At 41.7% G+C, this 22851-nt stretch overlaps 1 protein-coding gene across 1 annotated transcript in view; it reads left to right on the top strand.

Annotated features, from left to right (window-relative positions):
* LOC136207381 (DNA-directed RNA polymerases IV and V subunit 4-like) overlaps positions 1-21909 on the top strand; it is a 61818-nt gene extending 39909 nt beyond the window's left edge. The window contains exons 6-7 of the mRNA XM_065998642.1: positions 21578-21646; positions 21740-21909. Coding sequence (XP_065854714.1) covers positions 21578-21646; positions 21740-21814 — 144 coding nt within the window. The 3' untranslated portion in view covers positions 21815-21909. The remainder of the gene's footprint in view (positions 1-21577; positions 21647-21739) is intronic.
* Positions 21910-22851: the final 942 nt, after the last annotated feature.

Raw genomic sequence — 22851 nt, 5'->3', positions numbered from 1 at the left:
ATTCTCGGGATGGATTTAGATGAATGGGATGGCACTAGAGGCATGGACGAGGTTTACGTAAACCTGGATAGAGTGGATACCTTTCACGACCCTACGACGCATTTGAGCAGGACACGCTGCAACGAGGTAAGTAATTTCTCACTTTTATTCGATTCGAACTCTAGGCTTTAGCATTCCTATACGAACATGATTTGCATGCTAACCCTTAGACTGCCTTAGAGGACTTTAGCTAGAAAACGTGAATTCCTTTATTTACAAGTAACACCTGTTTATTTTTGTAAGAATGCGCGCTATATTCATGTGAATAGTGACACTACGAATTTATGCATGCTAACAGTAAAAACGACGTGAACAGTGAAGGCGTGAATAGTGCACGTGAATAGTGAATAGTGCACGTGAATAGTAAAAACGTGAATAGTAAAGACTTAGCTAATGCACGTGAATAGTGAAAACGTGAATAGTGCGCGTGGATAGTAAAAACGTGAATAGTGCACGTGAATAGTAAAAACTTAGCTAATGCACGTGAATAGTGAAAACTTAGCTAATGCATGTGAATAGTAAAAACGTGAATAGTGCACGTGAATAGTGAAACGTGAATAGTAAAAACTTAACTAATGCATGTGAATAGTAAAGCCTAATCTATGCTCCTCGTCACCGCAGACGAGGATGGATCAAAGAATTGACTAAACCTTACGTGAATGACCCTACCGGAGAGATTTTTACAGAAAATTGGTCCTAACTGACCGGATGTCTCTAGGTTAGAAAATGAAAGAATACCTAGTCTTAACGCGTTCTTATCAATTGCATGCTTTAGGAGCTGTATTTAAATTTTCTTATCTTGTTCCTTTTTAGTTCATTGAGATTTCGGGGACCACCGCCGAGGTTCACTCGTGGTATGATAGGCTAGGCGCCGCGGCGAGAGCCCGCGTGCGTGAGTTGGGCTTCGAGCCCTTTATTGCAGCGCTGCCCTGCACCAACGGGGTATGCGATCCTTTTGGCCTACGGGCCTTGTGTGAGCGGTGGGTTGATTCGACCCACACCTTCCACCTTTCCTTTGGGGAGATGACTATCTCGCCTCGAGATTTTTCGCTATTGACCGAATTGCGAGGGAGCAACACTCCCGTCCCTTTCCATTTTGGTATGATGCGACCGCGGGTCGACCCTGCTAGGCTTGCTGCCTTGATTGGACCGGGAGTTCGTCTATGCGCCAAGTCTACTCCGGCGAAGTTTGTTTCCACCGCGAGCCTCTTGAGTAGACGATATTTTTGCGAGACTGACGATACCGACTTGGCGGTTCGTAGCTTCTTGGTATATGCTCTGAGTGAGACGATTTTCCGCACAAAGGGCGGGAAGGTACATACGGGCCTCATTCAGGCGCTCAGCGATTTGGATGCAGCGGCTTCCTACGATTGGGTGGGGGCAGGCTTAGCCTTTCTTTACAAGTTTTTGGATCTGACTTGCCGGAAGCGCAAGGACTTCGGTGGTTATACCTTTGCTCTGCTGGTACGTGATGCCTTCTTGACTTATCCGTCTTATCTTCTTCGCATTTTTCACACTCTTAGTCCTCGTTTTTACCGCAGGTGTGGGCGTATGAGAGACACATCCTTCCCAGCCGGTCTCGATCTCGATCGAGAGTACTGAGGCCGCCTTTCATGACTCAGTGGAGGGATTTTGACTTGAGCGCCGAGAGGAGTCGGACAGTGTCGCGGCTTCTGGATCGGATCGACTCGCTGACCCTCACACAGGTAGATTTTGCCTAATCATGCTTGGTTTTTTGTTTGAGTCTTTCTGACTTTCTCTTTGTGCATTTTTTTTAGATTAAGTTCCGATGGGACGACCTCGACTTCGGCCCTAGTTATACATTTGTATCGATGATCCAGGAGCAGCAGTGTGTGCTCACCGGCCCCTGCGTGCGGGCGTGGTATTTAGGGGATTGAGGCATCACCGGAGTTAGGGACGCTCACTGGACGCCGGGCGAGATCCCCGTCTCTATGTTCGCGGTGCGGACCCTGCCACTATCGGTCATTCGTCGGGACCTGACCCGTTGGTATGTTGGTAGAGCGGTGTGGATTCACGCCGGGGGCCGTGAGCCTTACTTGTCTACTTTGCTGAGCGCGAGGGATGCCCCGGCGGCGGCGATGGAGGTGGATTCGGTGGCGGATGTATTTTCGAGGGAGGCTGTCGCGGCAGTCTTTGGTCAGGAGGAGGTCCCAGTAAGTGATTCCATTCCCTTTTTATTTTACCCCTTTATTCATGAGATGTTCAGAGGTTTTATGGTGTGTTTTGTTTGTAGGAGGGATCCTGGAGGAGTGCCCACTTATCTGATTTCTTCGACGGCACTCGGGCTCAGACGCCAGTGTGCGAGCAGCCCTACTATGTTGGCGAGTCCTCCAGCGCTGCCCGACCGGAGAGGTCTTCCCTAGGCGTGCCTATACCAGACTATGGGAGAGATTATGCTACGATCTGCTATGACGAGTCCGGGGCACCTTACGCAGGATTTGAGGCGGCCCCTCCTATCTTCTCCTCGAGGGTCCCGTTTGATCCCTCGGACGCTTCTCTGACCATGAGAGAGACTTGTACGGATTACGTGGGGCTGTCTGGTTATCTCCGAGACCGTCTCAGCTTGCGCTGCACCGATCACCTGGTATGTATCATTACTGTACTTTAGTGTAGTGAAATGTATGCATGTATGTATGATTTATGTTTTTGCCTATGCTGCCTTTTATCTGTTCTCTTTTTTTTCTTTTTTCTGTAGAGTGATCTGCATGCCCACGAGCGAAGACAGAGCGAGCTAGTGCGGGAAGCTGATGCCCGAGTTGGTCATGTGTATCAAGAGAGGAACGACCACTGGTCGGGGATGATGCGACGAGAGACTGAGGGTCGCCTTGCCGTCGAGGAGAGGGCGCGTGATGAGTCGATCAAACGCCTTGCCACAGAGGAGAGAGCACGAGCTGCTGATGAGAGAGCACGAGTTTCTGATGAGAGAGCGCGAGTTTCTGATGAGGGAGCGCGTGCTGCCGAGGAGGCACTATCTGCGGAGCGGGCATCACACTTGAGAGATTTTGAGAACTATTGGGACTTTCCTCCGTATTAGGCTCGTTATGTATTGCTTTGTAGCTTTCATTATTGCTTTGTAGCTTTCATTGTTGCTTTGTAGCTTTTATTAGGGTTTCTCCGATGTATAGCTGATGTATAGGGAGTGGGGTGGATAGTAGGTAGGCTTTTTGTGAAAAGTAGGACAAGAAATGTATAACCCGTGATTCATATATATTATAATGATTCCAATCATTCTCGTCAAATATATTCATGCCTCTATTTATTTACAAACAACAGAAATACTTAGTCTCTTATACATTGTTTTTGTAATTGCTCAAGTTATAACTATTGTTACCAGGACCCGCCTTTCGGTTTTCGGATCCCGGCGATTTTTCTCCTCCCCTTTTACTATCCCGGAATTTTTAAATGAGTGCCCTTTCGGGTTTTCACTCATTGGGATTTCCCTTATTGTTGCATAGGTTGCCCTTTGCGGGTTTTCAACCTATCGGGAATTTTTCTTTATTTTTCTTTTTTTTTTTACGAAAAGTATTTCTTAAGCCTATCCAGGTTGGTAGGTTCGGAGAATTCCATGCCGTCCATTGTGGTTAACTTCACCGCTCCTTTGCTTAGTATCTTCTTTACGACGAATGGTCCTTCCCAGTTAGGCCTGAACTTCCCCCTCGGGTCGCTGTGCGTCACACGGATCTGTTTCAGCACTAAATCTCCTTCTTTGATAGGACTAGTCTTGACCTTTTTATTGAAAGCCTGAGCCATCCTTCTTTGATATAACTGTACATGGTAAAGCGCTTCTATCCTTTTTTCGTCAACTAGAGCCAACTGCTCACATCGCTTCTTCGTCCATTCCGCCTCGGGAATTTCTGCCTCCACTGCGATTCTCAACGATCGCTTTTCGATCTCAATCGGCAGGACTGCTTCTGTTCCGTATACCAAGGAGAATGGCGTTGCCCCAGTCGAGGTTCTGATTGTCGTGCGATAAGCCCACAACGCGAATGGGAGGTGCTCATGCCAGTTCCGATGTGATTCCACCGTCTTTACGAGAATCCTTTTAAGGTTCTTATTAGCTGCTTCTACTGTCCCATTAGCCTGTGGACGGTACGGAGAAGACCTGTGATGTTCAATGCCATATTCTCGGAAAAGATTCCTTACTTCCCCCTGAAACTGGACTCCGTTATCCGTGATCATGTGATGAGGCACTCCGAACCTGGTGATCAAGTGTTTTTCAATGAACTTTCTCATCTGCTTGGATCCCAGTTTGCTAAACGACTCTGCTTCTACCCATTTGGTGAAATAATCGATGGCGGCTGCAATAAACTTATGTCCATTTGAAGCATTAGGCCTTACTTCGCTGATGATGTTAATGCCCCAGGCAGCGAATGGCCAAATAGGTGCTAGCACATGTAGTTCCATGGCCGAAAGATGACTGCAATCGCCGTGGATTTGACAATCGTGACATTTCTTTGCATACTCGTTACAATCTCTTTCCATGGTGAGCCAATAGAAGCCTTGTCTGATAATTTTCTTAGCTAGTACTGCTCCTCCCATATGGGCTCCACAAATTCCCGAATGTACTGATTCCATTGCCTCGCGGGCTTCTCCCGCATCCAAGCATCTGAGTTGTAATCCATCAACGTGCCTTTTGTAAAGCAAGTCGTTATGGATGACGAACTGACGAGCTAGCCTTCTAATCACAGCTTGATCCCTAGGTTCTGACTCTGCCGGATATGTCCCATCTTTCATGAAGTTCACGATATCGAAATACCATGGTTTTTCATCTGTCCCTAACAGCATTACGTCCTCGTAACATGGTTTGTGAGATCTTCTCAATACCAACGGCTTCGAAGCAAGGTTCCGGGGGTTGTCCCAAACTGACACTAAAGTAGCCAAGGCATCCGCCGCCTGGTTCTATGCTCGAGGAATATGATAGAAACGACATTCCCTGAATCTTTGTGCCAACCCTTCTAGCTGATCTAGATATGGACGTAGTCTTTCTTCTCTTACCTCCCAGTTTCCTTGTGCCTGTTCAATGATCAACTTTGAGTCCCCCCAGATTTCGACATATGACGCTCCCAGTGCCGCTAATGACTCTAAGCCATAAATGCACGCTTCATACTCAGCCATATTATTGGTGAGAGGGAAGGATAACTTCTTGGCCATCGGGATCCTTTCTCCTTCCGGTGAGGTAAGTAGTACTCCTACTCCGGCTCCATTCGAATTAACTGCTCCGTCGAAGAACATTTTCCACGGTATAACTTCGATTGCGTTCAAGTGCTCATCGGGGAAATCATAACTTATCTCTTCTTCCTCTGCATTCAGGGGCTGGTTGGCCAGAAATTATGCCACGGCCCTCCCTTTGATAACCTTCTTCGTCACATATTCAATGTCAAACTCGGACAAAAGTAACAACCATCTGGCTAACTTCCCCGTCAAGGATGGAGTTCGGTATAGATACTTCACGGGGTCCATCCGAGAAATAATGATCACTTTATACGATTGGAAATAGTGTCGCAGTTTCTTTGTCAACCATACTACTGCCACACATGTCTTTTCGATCATGTTGTACTTGAGCTCGTACTCCAGGAACTTCTTACTCAAATAATACACCGCGTGCTCCACACCGGTGTCTCCCTCTTGAGCCAACATTGCCCCAATAGATCGCTCCTCAATCGCTACATAGAGGAGAAGCGGCTTTCCTAGTTTAGGCGGTCTCAGCACTGGCGGATTAGACAAATAGCTCCGGATGCTCTCCAAAGCTTGCTGACACTTATCATTCCAAACAGCGGGTTGGTCTTTCCTTAGCAACTTAAAGATTGGCTCGCAGATTGCGGTGAGTCTTGCTATGAACCGACTGATATACTGAACCTGCCCCAGAAACCCTCTCACTTCCTTCTCATTTCTCGACGCCGACATCTCCTGTATGGCCTTCACTTTATCAGGATCCACCTCGATTCCCTTATTTCCGATTACATAGCCTAAGATTTTCCCCGACGAAACGCCGAAAAAGCACTTCTTCGGGTTTAGCCTTAGCTTGAATTCTGCGATTCGGGCCAAAAACTTCTCGAGCGCGGCAAAATTCCCTTCTCTTGTCTCTGATTTGACCATCATATCATCCACGTAGACTTCTACCTCCTTGTGTATCATATCATGGAACAGTGCTGTGGCCATTCTCTGGTAAGTTGCCCCGGCGTTTTTCAAACCAAACGGCATTACCCTGTAACAGTATGTCCCCCACTTAGTTGTGAACGAGGTTTTCGCTTTGTGCTTTTCGGCCATCTGAACTTGCATGTAGCCCATGAAACCGTCCACATTCGTGTGTAATACACTTGACGATGCGCTGTCGATCAATACGTCGATATGAGGTAATGCGAACTCATCCTTGGGGCATGCCTTGTTAAGATCTCTGTAATCAACGCACATTCTCACTTTGCCGTCCTTCTTTGCGATGGGCACCATATTTGCGACCCAAGGGGGATAGTCGATTACTTCGATGAATCCTGCTTCTAACTGTTTCTTCACCTCCTCTCTGATCTTATCTGCCCATTCTGGTCTCATACGTCGGAGCTTCTGCTTTACGGGCTTCGCTTCGGGGTAAGTTGGAATGCGGTGGGTTACGATTGATTGATCAATTCCAGGCATGTCTTCGTATGTCCAAGCGAATACAATTTCGTATTTTTTAATTATTCTCTCAAATTCTTTTCTCTCTTCAATAGTTAATGCTTGAGCAATTTGTATAAGTTTAGGATTTTCATCCGTACCAAGATTGAAAGTTGACATTTCTATTGTATTGATTTCAAATGCAGGCATGTTATATGAATGAGAATGCATGGAATGATCATGATCAACATCAAGCAAGTAAGCAAAATCAGAATTCATTTCATTGATAGCATGGGTGATTACATCATCCGATTCAAACAAAGCAGTAATACAATTTTCATCATCAGGGTTCTCGGGCTCCTCATGAACCTTGGAGGTACTGGGCTCGTCCACCGCTCCCGCAGTTGCTTCAATGGTGATAACTTGCTCCTCGGCATTCGAGTCTAGCATCATGATCTCCTCGACAAAGCAGCTCACCTTTCCTTTGCCCCAGTCGGCAACATCATTGAAGATTTCGAACCCTGGCAGAATCTTCCCTTCCATGCTAGTCCATGCCTCGGGGGTTCCTGAATATGCCTTCCCATGCCCCTCGCTCACAAAATACTTCCTCAAGCCTACTTTTCCTTCAGCACTCGCATTGGACGGACTCCCCTGCTCATATCCCAAACCTCTCCGGGTTTTCTGACTCTTAAAGTCCGGAAACTCTGGCAGCCCCTGATGGTATGCTCCTAAACCCATTCCCGGGATGAAACCTCCCTTCATCATTTTCACCACATCGGTGGTCATGCTCGACTCGTAAATCCCGGAGACTTGGAATTCGGAGAAAAGTTGAGGCTCAATTCCCAGTGCTACCACCGAGCTCAATTTCTCAACTCTAATTGTTACTATCTCCTCCCCGAAGGGGAACTTAATCATTTGGTGGAGCGTGGAGGGCACACCTCCTAACTTATGGAACCAAGGGCGTCCCAACAGCACAGCAAAAGTTACCGGGATATCCAACACCGTGAACTCAGTTTCTTCCTCGTGCGGCCCCACTTTCAACTTGGCCTTGAAGACTCCTTCAATGTGCATACGACTGTCGTCATATGCTCTAATCACTGTTTCAGAGGCCGTCAAGTCTCCTCTTTCCACTCCCAACTTTGACAAGAGTTTCAACGGACAAACATTAATGGCCGATCCATCATCGACCATCACACAGCTAGTCTTCTTCCCGTTAATTTCCGCTCGGATATACAATGGCTTATTATGAGCCTTCCCCTCTTCTAGGAGATCCTCGTCGGTAAATGTGATCTCAGTCTTCTTTCGAGCCATAATTGCCCCTACTAGCGCTGCCGGCTCAGTATCGGTGGAAATAACCAAATTCTGCAACTCCTTCATCAGGTTCTCACGATGGTACTTAGAATGGCATAAAACTTCCCAGACCGTAGACTTAGCTTGCGTCTTCTTCAACTGCTCAAGAACTTGGTTATTGGGCTTAGGAGCCGACCCTTCTCCAATCTCAGTGTCTACCATTGGTGCCTTTTCCTCGGCCACACGACCTGATCTCGTCATTACCACAATTTCCGGCTCATCATCTGATTCGTCCCAAATGTTAATAGGAACCCTTCGATTGGCATCCTCCTCGTCCAAGGAACTCTCCCAAATGTCCACGACCATTAAATCCATGACGTGAGGAACACTCGGATTCAGGAAAAAGGGATCCGCCGATCCGTACAACGCCCAACCTATCAACTCATCATAGTCACGGAGGGACACCCGGCTCATCCTCCTTGCGGCCAACGGAATAGCACCTCGTTGTATGCACATAAGCTGCACCTTATCGCTCATTGTCTCATTACACTGCTCATAACGGTGCCTCCACCTTCTAGCATAATCCACAAAATGTTCCTCGGGGAATTGCCTAATCCTGTTTAGATCATCCAGGGATCCCGTCCATGGAATGTACATTTCATATCTCGCCACAAAGGCACTTCGGAGCGGTATCCAATGACCCATCTCCTCCTCTGATAGACCCTGATGCCACAATAAGGCTTCACCCATCAAGGTTTCCGAAAAATGTTCATGCAACTCACACTGCGGAAATCCGACGTCATACATATGATTGCGAAATATCCTCGCATGCTCCACAGGATCCTGGTATCCACCATACCTAGGCATTGCTAACACCGCATCAGGTGTTTGGTAAGACGGGGAGTCAGGGGTTTGCTCTGCCAGCATCCATACTGTATACTCCTTGATAAATCTTTTCGTCATTGCGGCCCAATCGGTCTTAACATACATCGGCAGCGACATGTACCACATTAACGGTTCACCCATCAACGAATTACAAAACAAGCTAGTGATCTCTTCTTCTTTAAAACCCAAGGGTGCCATAGCCGACAAGTAAAAATGAAGGTGTTCCATAGGATCCTTATTGCCATTATACTTGCTAACTCTCGGTAGCGGACGCTTGATAGGTCCAATCTGCATTGCGAAGCGCTCTACGGCCTCGGCTCTTTGGTACTTTTCTAAGAATAAATCTGATAATTGATCCCAATCATGCTTGCAAGAGTCGGGTAATGAGTGGAACCATTCCAAAGGCTCGCCTACCAGTGAATGATGAAACCACTGAGCAATCTCATCTACTCCGAAGGATTCAATAAACATGTTGTGCATATATTCACGCAAGTGCACCTCGGGATCTCTTCCTCCGCTAAACAAACTCAAATCTGGCACAATAGTCCGAGACGACCCTTCTCCGGTCTCTTCAGCACTATCCTCATCATACGGTGCTCCACCATCTGACCCTTCCTCCATCGGTTCATCCTCTCGTTCCTCACCCAAGAAGGACACATACAGACCTTTTCCCACATTGCTTTTTTCGACGGAGTCCAACAACTCCTCTACATCTTCCTCAAAGGATTCCATCACTACAGTTTCTGTCAAACTAGCTCCGATCACGCTCACCCTATGATTAGGCAATGGATTGCGCCTAACGGAAGGGTTTGCTGACAAAGGATCAGCTATCTTCTTCTCCTCAATCAAATCTTGGATTTCGTGTTTCAGCCTCTCGCAATTCTCAATCGTATGTCCATAACTGCTGTGGAACTCACAGTACCCTCTAGCCTGAATCTGCGGAGTAGGTTGAGCTTTGTTATACGGGGTAAGGGCTTTCAACAATCCCTTTTTCTGCAGACGCTCGAAAACTTTAGCATAGGTCTGATCGAACTTGGCGAACCGCCTCTTTTCAATAGCATTAAGATCAACCACTTTCACTGCTGCAGATTCCGTACTCGCGCTAGGCCCTCCGGCACTATATCCAGACTTCGTCCACTTGGTATAAGCTTTCTTCGGCTCCCCATCACCTTCGACAGTCAAGGCACAACTATACATCTGATTGAAATCCGTAAACGACATATACCGCAACTCATTCTTGATATACGGCAACGTGTTGCCAACCACCATTCGGATCTGATCCTGCTCGAGCGGCTTTTGTTTCATCACTGCGGCCTTAGCCCTCCATCTTTTCACAAAATCGGAAAAGGATTCCCCAGCCTGCTGTTTAGTGCTCTCTAACTCTTTCAAAGTGACCTCCAGCATGGTGTTAAAGCTATACTGAGCGATGAATGACTTCGCTAATTCCTTCCAATCCTTCTTTGTCACCATTGGTAACGCATGAAACCATGTGAGGGCAGCCCCCTCTAAGTAGGTGTTAAACAGCCCTAGGACCTGATCCTCCGTCAGGATCGTGTGCTTCATCACCGCAACATACTGATTCATGTGAGCGGTGGGATCTCCCGTTCCATCGAACTTTTTCATGTCAGGGAGCCGAAATTTCAGAGGCAAAGCTGTTGCCGACAAACAATTCTTCAAGTTATAAAAGTCCTGACTTCCGGAACTTCCTCCGCGCAAGTCCTGCACTTCCTGTGTGATGTGTTGCTTCCACTCCTCTTCCTTAGCTTTCTCTTTTTCCAGCTGTTTTTGGATATAATCCTGATAATCCTCCTCATTCCCAAAGCGAGGGCCATCGTTCACCTCATTCTCAGCACGCTTACTACCACTCTTGTTGTCCTTCAGTGCTAACTCAGCTAGCTGGGCCAAGATTGCGGCCAGCTGATCATTGATATTGTTCACAGAATTTTCCAATTCAACCACTTTCTCGTCGGTCGCAGACATACTGACGGAAGACTGAGTATACCCAGACGAAGATGATTCAGAAGCCACATCTATTGATTCTGAACTGTCTACTCGTAGCTGATCAAACTGTCTGACAAGCCGATCACTCTCGCGAAACCACAACCGCTTAATGATGACGTCTGCGCGAACGGTATCCATTAGTATGTATGCATGATTTTTATATGCATGATTCGTGGTGTGTGCGTTTATTTATTTACGATTATAAGATAAGAAGAACAAACGTTAGTTCTATTTACACGTATCACAACATCTCTCTTCCGCCCTTATTCCTCCACACACTCGTTGGTCCAGGTCTCTTTCCTAGGATTTTGGTTTGGGGCTCACATTGCGGTCCAGGGACGCGTGATGCCGTCGATTATTGCGGGAAGGTAAATCATCCATCAGACAATACAGTTCGTTTTTGACGTATCCACGTTCAGTGACTAAGAAATCGACCAAGTTGGATTGTCCCTTCGGAATAACTCATCTTTCGTCCTTTCGTGAGACGCATTAGTTCGGGTTTTGACTCCCTTTGAGCGCATCTCAGTTTTTAGACGGGGTACGAGTTATTCTTCTAGTCCAATCGTTCGTTATCGTCAATGACTCGTTCCCTTTTGTTCGCGTGGGTTTGTGTCTCGATTTTTGGATTACAACGGGATCTTTTGGATCTATCGAGAGACATAACCATGTGTTCATTTAGTGATGGAATCACTTTTGGATTTTATTTTAGGGAACGGACTCATCGCGTAACGCGTTTGTTCTTAGCGTCGAGGATCCGTTTGCTCATTTTAGCTACGTGAAAAGACGGCGAGTCTCATTTTGAGCGCACGGTAACCTTTCGGCTAGCAACAGTTCGTTGTTCTTCCCAATCCACGGGATATATCGTCTTAGTGTGGTTATAGAAAATCAACGTTTCGTTGAATCGCATGCTTATTCAAAGCGAGGACATCACCGTTCTCTTTCCTTTAGGAACGAATTAAGCAAACACGTACATCGGGCCATATTTCTTGCAGTTTTGGTAACGGTCGAAATGATCGAGTCGTTAGTCAAAACCCGCAGTCTCGTCCATATGGCGCAATTATATGGTTTGGCTTAATTCGGCTTTGTGATTTTAAACGGGGTATACACTCGTTCGAGGCACGTACTCAACGACATTAGTTTATTTTCTTTAACTACTCTCGGTATTGATATATATCGTAGATTCGGAATGATTTTGGTCGTTTAGTTCATTTTTCTCTTCTTTATTTTCTTAGTCATCTGTACGGACACATCCATTTCTCTTAAGAACGACACGAGGCATAACGTAAAAGCTCGTCTTTTATTCGGAAGGGACGGGCTACTTGTGCGAAACTTTTCGCGTTATGACAGGGTCGTTCAGGACAGAAATGTTCTTCATTTTCGTTTTGTCTTGATCTCGTTTTATCCCAATTTATTTAAAGAATGTGAATAACGGCTATTGTTAATATAGTCTTTTATATCGAAATGTAATTATCCTTAACATTAAACCGATTCATACTTAATACGTGCTTACGTCATAACACATTTCCTGAACACGTGCCTTCGTCGGGACACCGAAAGGGACAAGGCGGGTTGCACATGTTCATTCATATGAGATAACTAAGTCGTCTTTAGTTCAAATCGTTTCGATGTTTTCGGGTAATTAGTATGTCGATTCATAAGTATATATTAACACATCGTCCCATTTTCTTTACATACTTTAGGATTTGATACGTATCATGGCGGTTTGAAAACACGAACTGATTCATTTATCACATCAAAAATAGTAACGGGTAATCCTATGGAAACTTCTAAGGCTACTATATGCTGACACGGCTGACCGCGGGACCTCACAGGACCGCACAGATTCGCCCCTAACGAATGGATGGGGACCCTCTGGCGCCTTACTGTAAGGGGGAACTTACGCTAGCCTCTTTCGAGCGACGAATGGACTCTCGCTAGAGGTTTCGTGGAAATTACCCAAAGGGTTTGCAATAATGCATATGAATGCATACGAAAAGAAGTAAAACGATCCGTCCCCGTTAAGGGCTTAATACACGCCTTCCGGAATCAAATTTCTCGCTTCCCCAGCAGAGTCGCCACTTGTTAGACGAGGTGCCGCGGCCTAATCTCCCGGGCGGACCGGGGGGTGGACAACCTCATGGCGACGTAAGCGGTGATTGGCGCCGAAAGCAACCAATCGTGGAATCAAGCTGCTCGGCAGGACCGAAGCTCGGAGATATGGAAGAGTCGCCACCCACGAATGGGAAAATGAACACCGGTCCCTTGTGGGAGACTGGTGTGGGTTCGGGAAACTTAGGTACGAGCCGAGAAGGCTAGCTCCTTTCCGGAGAAAGGCTACTAGTCACCCCGACATCGCCCGGTTATGAACCACCGGCCTCCTACTCAGCATGTTAGGCGATAACGGACTAATCGTATACTTCTTTAAGTTTAAAATTCATTTGAAACCCTTTTCTTTCTCTTTTTAGAAACCATTTTGAGCATATGATATTGAAAAGCCACCTCAGTAAAGAATCACCCATTTATGTTTATACATACACAGAGAGGGAAGAAAGAAATGATTTATTTACAACCGTATTTAAATGTTATGTTGTGTGTTTATTCTACACTAACTTATTTCCCCAAAACGAGTTTTATTTACATGGTTCGCACCTTAATCGCCGTTGGAACGATTTAGGAGCGTCTTAAAACCTCGTTTGATGAAGCTTACCCGAATCGCCGTTAGAACGACTCGAGTATTTAAAAATGTTTGAGATAAAGAACCTTTTAATAAGAAAACGTGGTTAAACATACAAGTCAATTTCATTTTGTACAAATCCTTTAAGGAAATGATTCAAAAATCTATTATTTGCAAAGAAAACGCTTTTAATTACAATGATCCTTTAATCCGCCTTTGGAACGGATTAAGGTTTTAAAACGTGGTGTTTTGAAGACGATTTGGAATATTAACAAGAATGACTCTATTTATTTACATTAGAAAAAGAAACTCATTAGTTTAAATAATTCAATTGAAAACTCTCTTTTTGTGATTTATTTTCCCCACTTATTTAATGGACTCTCTAATTGTTATAATTACAACAATAAACTTATTTTAACTAATATTTACACTTAAATAAAGCCCATTTGAAATATGGACCCATGAATGGGCTCAAAGGGTAAAGAAAATAATTTGTACATACGTATATACATTTAAATCAAAAATAGAATATAAAATAAGAGTTAATACAAAAGAAGTTATATGTATATATAAAAATAATAGGTACAATATATCTATACTTTGAAAATGTGAAAATAATGAGTAAATCCTATAACTAAGAAAATAATTCTTATCCAAAAATAATTTTATTCAATAATCACTAAAATAACCCAAATGTTCCAAAAACTATACATATACATAACTACTATAGTTTTAAATACCAAAAATACCATATGCTAATATATATTAATTATTTCTCAAAATACCAAATAACTAACATTTAAAACATAATCCAAATTAATAAAAAGGAATACATATATATACTTATACTTATATTGTAAAATAGAATAAATAATAATATACAAATATTCTAGAATGATTATATATGCTAAAGTTCTAAAATAATTTGAAAAACATATGTTACATATTTATATATATGTACTAAGGATTAAAAGTTTAAAAGTTAAGAAAAAGGGACTGAAATGGTATTTTTTTACATTTTGGCAGATTTACCGACGGAAAATCCGTCGGTAAACAGCATTTAGTGACAGAATGGGTAAATTACAGCAGCACTCCTAAATGTTTCCAGATTTATTTAAAAGCTTTAAATCAAATCTAATTCAATCGTTCTGGGTTTCCGAACTACCAAAGATGGATCATAGTCGAAAACGGAAATTCCTAAACGACGTTTTTTATTTCAAAACATTATTTGGAAATTCCTTTTAAATTAAAAACTTGTAATTACAACGTTTTCGATACCCGAACTACCTTTTATCGGATCACGGTTCGTATTGGGACATCAAAACGAGGTTTTTTATTTTAAAACAAAACCGAATTTTATTTAACACGAAACGAAAATTAAATAAATACGCTAATTAAATAAAATGTGACAAAATAAATAAATGACTAAATGAATAAAAACTATAGCATAAAAATAGAAGAAGAGAATAAATTAAATAAAATAAAGAGTCTAGTCCTCGGATAATACCTTGAATTCGGTATCTGACAGTTGAAGCCGATTGATTCCACGAACCATGAGCTCCCATTTTTTATGAAAAATTTAGTAAAAATTGAACTTAGGAAATTTAGAGATTTTCAATTTTTAGGAAAAAAAATGTTTTTTCCTAAAAAAATCAACTTCCTCTCTCTAGAAAAATATCTAGTGTGAGAAGCTCTCTAAGGATTCCTCCTCCCTTCTTCCTTTTTTTTTGCATGGGGATCCGTGCCTTTTATAGGCAAACGGGTCCCCGGACCAATGGGCGACGCCCAAAAGAAATTGGGCGTCGCCCATTGGGGTTGGGCGGCCGCCCAACCTAGTGTTGGGCTACCGCCCAACCTTGTTGGGCGGCCGCCCAACATTTGTTGGGCGATCGCCCAACGGCGTTGGGCGAGCGCCCAACGCTAGGTTGGGCGCCCGCGCCCAACCTCCGTCGGGCGTTCGCCCGACGTGGTTGGGCGCCCGCCCGACGACCCTCGGGGCGTGCCTCGAGCCATCGGGCGTGCGCACCCCGCGGCCGCCGAGCGCGCGTCCTGCGCCGCCGGACGCTCACACGTCGCGGCCGCCGAACGCGCGCTTCGCGCTACCGGGCACGTGCGCTCAGCGGCCCACGAGGGCGCGCCCCGTGCCACCGGACCCGGGCATTGCTCGGACGTCAAGAGCGTGCCACTTGCGGTGCGTCCGACGGACGTCGAGCGCACGTCCCGCGCCGCCGAGCGGGCGTTCGACCATTGTCGTCCGCGTGTCGGATGCCGCTAAGCACCCGCGCCGTGCCGCTAATTTTCCTTCGCTTATTATTCTTTATATATTTTTTTGTTTTTCAAAACTTCCGGAATCAATCACTTCAACCGTCTTGTTTTCAGGTTTTCGTCACAGGTCCTCTGACTCAGTGTCTACAACCCTTTTAACATTTAACCCTTTTTTCTCTTGTTCAAATACCAATGAAATCAACCGCATCGGAATTACCCGAAACAAACCAAGGCCTTAACAAGTAAGCACAACAAGTCTTCGAAATCGTTTTTGTGCCGCTCTCAAAATAAAAAGAAAAAGAAAAAAATATAATAATAAAAATAAAGAGCAAAAAGGCGTTCTCAAGCTCTACCCGAGCAATTTCAAGTTATACTTTACAAGCTTGCTAAGGCCAAAATGAAAAAAGCGATGCGATCATCAAAATGGTATTTGGACTCGAGTTTTTAAAAATGAACCGCTAAAAAGCCACCCACATTACAACCCCCCTCCGGGTTCATTTTTAATATTGCCTAAACCATAATATAGGAGGAAAAACCCGGATGAAAATGCAAACTCACAGTGACTTCGAGTAAGTACAAAGAAGAGCGCAAAGACACCGACCCACCAAAGCTTAAGCTTAAGAGTGAAATCCCTTGGTGAGGTACAATCGGGTTCTCAAAAGATAATCAATCCCCGTTAATATTGCCTACTAAGTTTGATTATGGAGGTTTCGACTAAGTTTTGGTCGCTCATTCGCTTGCGTGAGTACTTGCCGAAAACTTTGCATAAAACTTTAGCTTCGAAATCACGCACCTGGTAAAACCAACCGGAAGTTTGTTTCTTAATTGTCTCAATCCCTTATCTTTCGATTTCTTTTACTTGAGGACAAGTAAAACTTTAAAGTACGAGGAGGTTGATAGGGGCATTTCGTCCCTATCTTTTAGCGTAAATTATGGTTTAATTGTGGACTAAATAAGTGAGTTTAATTACAAAAATAATGTGTTTTTAATAAAATAATAAAATAAAAATAAATTTTATGCTTTTGATTAATTTCCTTTGTTTTCAGTTAATTTCAGAAAAATAAACGTCAAGCTAACTCGGCTCTCGAGAATTGTATTTCGCAGGTATGAGAAAAGGAGTAAAATCCACCGACACACGCGGGGCGTCTCTACTTATACGAGGGGCGTATAGGAGCAATTCTTCAATTCTAAATCTCAGGAGCTCAGGTACGCGGGGCGTTTCCACTTATACGCGGGGCATACAGGAGCAATTCTTCAATCTAAGTTTCAGAAGCTCAGGTACACGGGGCATGTTCCAAGCCGCGCGGGGCGTCAAAGGCATGATTCAAGCTATTGAACCCCAGAGGCTCAACCACGCAGGGCGCACTCCAACCTACGCGGGGTGTGGTTATGACAACCAGTCTGAATCTAATCCACACACAGTCAATTATCAACGGAATAGGCAAACACGCGGGGCATCTGCCTGTCCACGCGGGGCGTGTTTATGACATCAGGCCTGAATCTGATCCTCATGCAGGAAATTTTCAATGAAATGTGCAAACACGTGGGGCTCCTGCCTGTCCACACGGGGCGTGTCATGGGAAAACTGCAGAAATAATGCAACTTGTGTATTTATGATTCTACCCCGAGTTTGATGTATAAATAAGAGTGATTAGCACTCATTTCAGTATTCAATTTTCTATGTATTAGAGTTCCTCACACCTTGAGAGCTTGATAATCCTCCCGTTACTCCGCCGAAGTTCCGCTCCATCCGCATTCACCAAGCTCGAGAGTTCCACCTCCTAGTCCTAAGAGACGACTTTGAGTCCGGTTAGCTAGTCTTAAGGGCCGATTCTTCTTCCCTTTCTACTTGTTAATTAGCTTGTACTCTTTCTATGTACTAGGCTTGGTTGTATCCCGTATTCTCGTATTCCATATTTATAACATATGATTTACGATTCCGTTTTCACTATACGTGTTGATGTTTACTGCTTGTTCTGATACTTATAATTGATTATTGTGTAGGACGTTTACGAGCTCCGAAATCTATTAGGAATCATATAGGTGTTGCCTCACCGGAGTTGACAAACCGGAAACCGTAGGAATTGACGAGCCACGGAACTTACGGGCCCTAGTTTCTAATCCTAAGAATTAGAGTCGCCTTAAGGGGAAATCACGACTCTAGAACCTCACGGAGTTGTTCGGTCTATAAATTGTCGTCTTTGCGAGAGTAAATCATTAATCGTATATATTTCGTGTTGTTTATCATAGGTTATAACTTATCATCACCCGTATCACTCTAAGAGGGCTTGAAATACATGAAAATTGTCTCACCCGTAGTTTAGGAGTAGTTTATAGTTGTCACCCAACCAAACTAAAGTATTCACCGCTTAGATAACGTATAAAACCGAGTAGTTTAATACTTGTAGTTATAAATCTCGTGGATTCGATACCCGATCTTAACCGGATTATTACTTGATACGACGGGGTACACTTGCCCCTACGTAGTAGCGTCTAGTAGAGTTAAAGCACTTAGAAAGATCATATCTATAACCCTAGGACACACTTATTATCATCATATTTTACCACTCTACCGGATACTCATCACTTGCTTATTTACTTAACTTTTAATGAGTGGGGGATTTTTATTTTAAGTCTCATAAGCTAACATAGTCTTGATTTGCTTTAGCATATATCAGACATATACAATTTACATTGGCGTTATGGACATATTATCTAAATTATTTCGTTGAGCCAAAAACGGAATAAAAGGTCAAATCTAGGGAAATACTAACCATTATATATTTCTCTTTAGGTCCTCCGTCTTCTCCATGGCGCATCGAAATTACATCAATATTAATTTCTATACTGCTAAAGAAAACTTCAATTAATTTGAAGGGAATTATATGAGAGGAGAAATTACAATAGATAGTAGATAGGCAGGACACGCAGGTCCTATTTCCAAAATACCAAAAGACTAAATAGAGGGTCCAAATATGTCCATAACTCCAACCATACATAGACTCAATTAAATTTAATTATATAAAATATTTATGTAATATTTGGGTTAATCACATTAACTTTCATCCAATTTTAATTCTATCAGTTTTGTATCTTCTATATCTAATCTAATCAAAATGTAACAATTACATATTAGATTAATATAACTATACAAATCCTTTTGTTATGCATATCCCGATTAATTTTGTTTTAATTCATTTAATATCTTTGATTTACAAATATCAAATAATAAGTAAAACAAACTTTTAAATAAATTCTTTTATTTGATAATCAAAACAGAAAACTATTTATTTCTGAAACGTATATATATAAATATATTTAAAACTATTTTATTTTTAAAACCGATTTAAAAACAAACATACCCTTGGGCCGGGCCCGTAAAGGGTCCGACCACATAGCTGCTGCCGTTTGGCAGCAGCGTTGTGCCTGGCCCGTCGCTGCCTTGCGGCAGCGACGGCCAGCCGCAACAGGTTGCTGCCATGAGGCAGCAACCACAGAACAGTAGTTCGGGTTGCTGCCTCGCGGCGCAACCCGAACTACTGTTCAATAATTTTTTTTACATATAAATATATATATATATGTATGTATATCAGTTTTAAAACGGTTTTAAAACGATTTTCATAATATAAGAAAAGCTTTTAAAGTTTTTCTGTTTTATCCTTTAGAATTAATAAAACTAACTTTTATTAATCTAACCATAAAACAAATAGATTTTGTTACAATGATTATCAACCAAAATAATTAGGAACTTATGCATAATCAATTTTAATTAACAATTAATTAAAACTTATTTATCTTTAGATTAATTAATCAAAACAATTTTATTAATTAACCTAACAATAAATATATGTTCAATCTGATTGAAAAACCTTTTAATTTTCATATGTGAAATAACGGATTTAACGCAGGCTCTGATACCACTGAAGGAAAATAGGCAAACGTTTGGCAGCAGAAATATAAAATTTTTAACCTATTTCCTTTAAACCAAGGTCTGTTAATCGTTATTTCATATAAAGAGGGACAGAAGGAAATACCTTTTGATGAACTATCTACCGTTGCAAGCGAAGTGCCCTCAACTCTTAATCCGAGTTCACGAGCACAAAACAAAAAAAAAAATCAAAATGATATTAGAACTCAATCGAATAATAGCAATCAAGACAGATTGCCTCTAACTAATCAACACAAGATCAATGAATAAAAGAAAGAGATGAAATCAATTGAATCGGAAGCAAGCGGTGAAAGACGATCCACTACGATAGGGGGTCGAAATTCTCTCTCTTCAGGATAGTCTGGCTTGGCCGAAATTTACAACAAGAGGGGGTTAATATAGCCTCTTCTATCTAAACCCTGGTCAGATAGAATTAGGTTACAGAATAAGAGTTGTATTTGGAATAATACTCTTATTGTTATTATCTATAATTATATCTAAATATAAAGATAATAATAACTTATTAATAGGATAATAATTAGAAGCAATTTAATCTCAATAAAGCTCATAACTTATTTATCCTATAATTAATTTAATCCATAATCATAATCTAATTATAATTGTTTAAAATTAAATTAATTCCTTATGTGTCACAACACAAAAAAAATCGCCCCCTCTATTACTGGGCCTTAGTGGACTCAGTTGGGCTTCCGTCAATTAATTAACATCTGTTTCTCTTTTGGGTTCCATGTCTTATGTGTGACCCATTAGGTTCTTACTGCTTCTAGCCGTATACAACCATTAAATTAATTTCTCAAAATTACATTCAATCTTTATATAACGGAATGAGTACACGAACTATGATTGGCAGATCCGAAACATTCCCCTAGAGCTCTAAGAAAACAGGTTGATTCCGTCGTTGACCTTTCCGTATTAGTTACAGTATAATTCGATCCTTTATCAACTATATCCTTGAACAGAATCTTATGACTATGGATAATGTCAAGTCACATATTTCATTTTACTTGTACAAGCCGAGTTAACTCCAATTAGATAGGTTAAGTGAAATCTACATTTCAAGTCTTAAGCTATCACCTTGCAAGGATTTAGAGTCAAGTCTTCCACAAGCGATCCTTGGACATATCTCCCATTTATCAGGAGTGACAAATGCTTAATCCAATATTAATTATCTTGCAATTACATTCTGTGATACCCAAAGTCTGCCGTACACACCCTAGAGTCATCCCTGTTATGGATCGTGCTACAACAGGATCAAAGCATCACATTCCATAATCCAGAATCACTAATTAACATTCCTTTGAGTCTTAGGATTACTTATACCTATTAATACCAATGAGATGAACAGGTGACAAGGATAAATCTACCCATCCTCTTATCTCAAGTCGGGCCCCCAATCCTAATGAACCCTTTCATTGGATCCATGTAACTGTCCAGATATCTGCATATCTGAAGCTTATGAGATCATCTCTCTGTCTCGACAGAAAACATTGTTACATGCAAGTCTTAACAGTGTTATATCAATCCCTATTCAAAACATATCACTTGACTTGGGGTGGTTTTAAGTTTATTAGTTTATTATAATGTTTTGTCTCACTTCATGCTTGTATGAACACTTTATAATCACTTTAAATAAACTCAGGGATTTCCTTTTATTAGACTTATTTAGTTCTTTAAAAGAGGTTGCCTTTATACAGTTATGGAACCATATCTTATTAAAACAAATGACATAAAGAACAATTCATATAGAACAATTCATATACAGTAGGTTTATATCCTGGAACAATTGTCTATAGGACACTAAACCCCAACACAAATAACTAAATAAAAAGGTAAGCAATGGTTAAATTAAAACATTATGTCTGCAGATATCTGTGATTGCAAAAGTTTGTCCTGACAATGTTGATGAAGTCTTTACTCTTGTTCCATCCTTGAAGGTATCATATCACTCTAACTTGGTAATTTAAGGTGCAAAATTGTAATGAAAGTTATTGTAAAACATTTGTTCTGTTTTTACCTTTCTGTTCCAGTCGAAGAGAAGCATTCTAAATGAACCCCTGAATGATGTTATAAGTCAGATAGCTAAGCTGAAAAAGCAGGCATAATTCTCATAATGGACAGGGAACTTTGTAAGTTATATCATTTCGCTGCTCGAGCATGATTAATGTGATCTGATGAAGTCTGAGTTATCTTAATTTGTTAGGTGAAGAAGATGTATTTAGGGAAGGAGGTTGTGCATTCTGTGGACTTACAAAAGGAGACGCAATAGCCAATGTTTTGTCCTAGTTTATAGTGGTTTTGGCATTTGTTTGAACCTTATTATGGTTTTGTAAGTGATACCATTGGTATGTTTTCAGTTAGGTATGTTTACAGTGCTATCTTTTCAATTGGTATGTTTACAGTAAATAGTTTTTGAGCATGCATAGAACTCATCCAAATAGCTAAATAAACTTAAGTTGGGTATTGATCTATGTATTGTATCAAATGGTACACTGATAAAATCTTAACAAGCTCCCTTTTTCCTTCAACTAACTCTAGGGACCAATGTGTCTCAAAATAAATTTAGATTTAATTCACAAGTAAGCAAATTTATCAAAATATGTTAAAGATAATACTCTTTCTGGTTTATTATTATTATTATTATTATTATTATTATTATTATTATTATATGTTGTTCTTTTTCTCCAATTTATCTTTATTTATGGTAACATTGTCATCCCTGACTGTAACCTTCCAAGTTTTGTTTTTTGGAGTTCAATTTGATTGATTATTTTTTTATCAGACCTTTGGAAGTTTAAAATTTAAAAAATGCGTAGTTCATCTTACATTTAGAAATTATAAACCACAAGAAAATTTAATAATTTTATTTATCGTAAAAAGAACATGACAATCACGTTGAAAAAAGTTTAATTACGTATAAAACGATAGCCATATGATAACATTTTTTTTTAAAAAAATTACATATGTTGTTGTCGTGTTGAATTAAATAAATAAGAAATATTTGTAATTTTTTTTTTGCTCCTTGTGGTTATTATATCATATGTAAAAGTTAATTAGTTTAAAAGTAGCTACTACGTTACTATTTCAATGATTTTTTGTTTGAAATTGTATGAATGATTTTATTAAACTAAAAGAGAAAGTT

Source organism: Euphorbia lathyris, chromosome 9, assembly GCF_963576675.1.
Source record: "Euphorbia lathyris chromosome 9, ddEupLath1.1, whole genome shotgun sequence".
NCBI classification, from domain to species: domain Eukaryota; kingdom Viridiplantae; phylum Streptophyta; class Magnoliopsida; order Malpighiales; family Euphorbiaceae; genus Euphorbia; species Euphorbia lathyris.
Note: the sequence above shows the minus strand (reverse complement) of the source record. Positions and strands in the feature narration are given on the sequence as shown.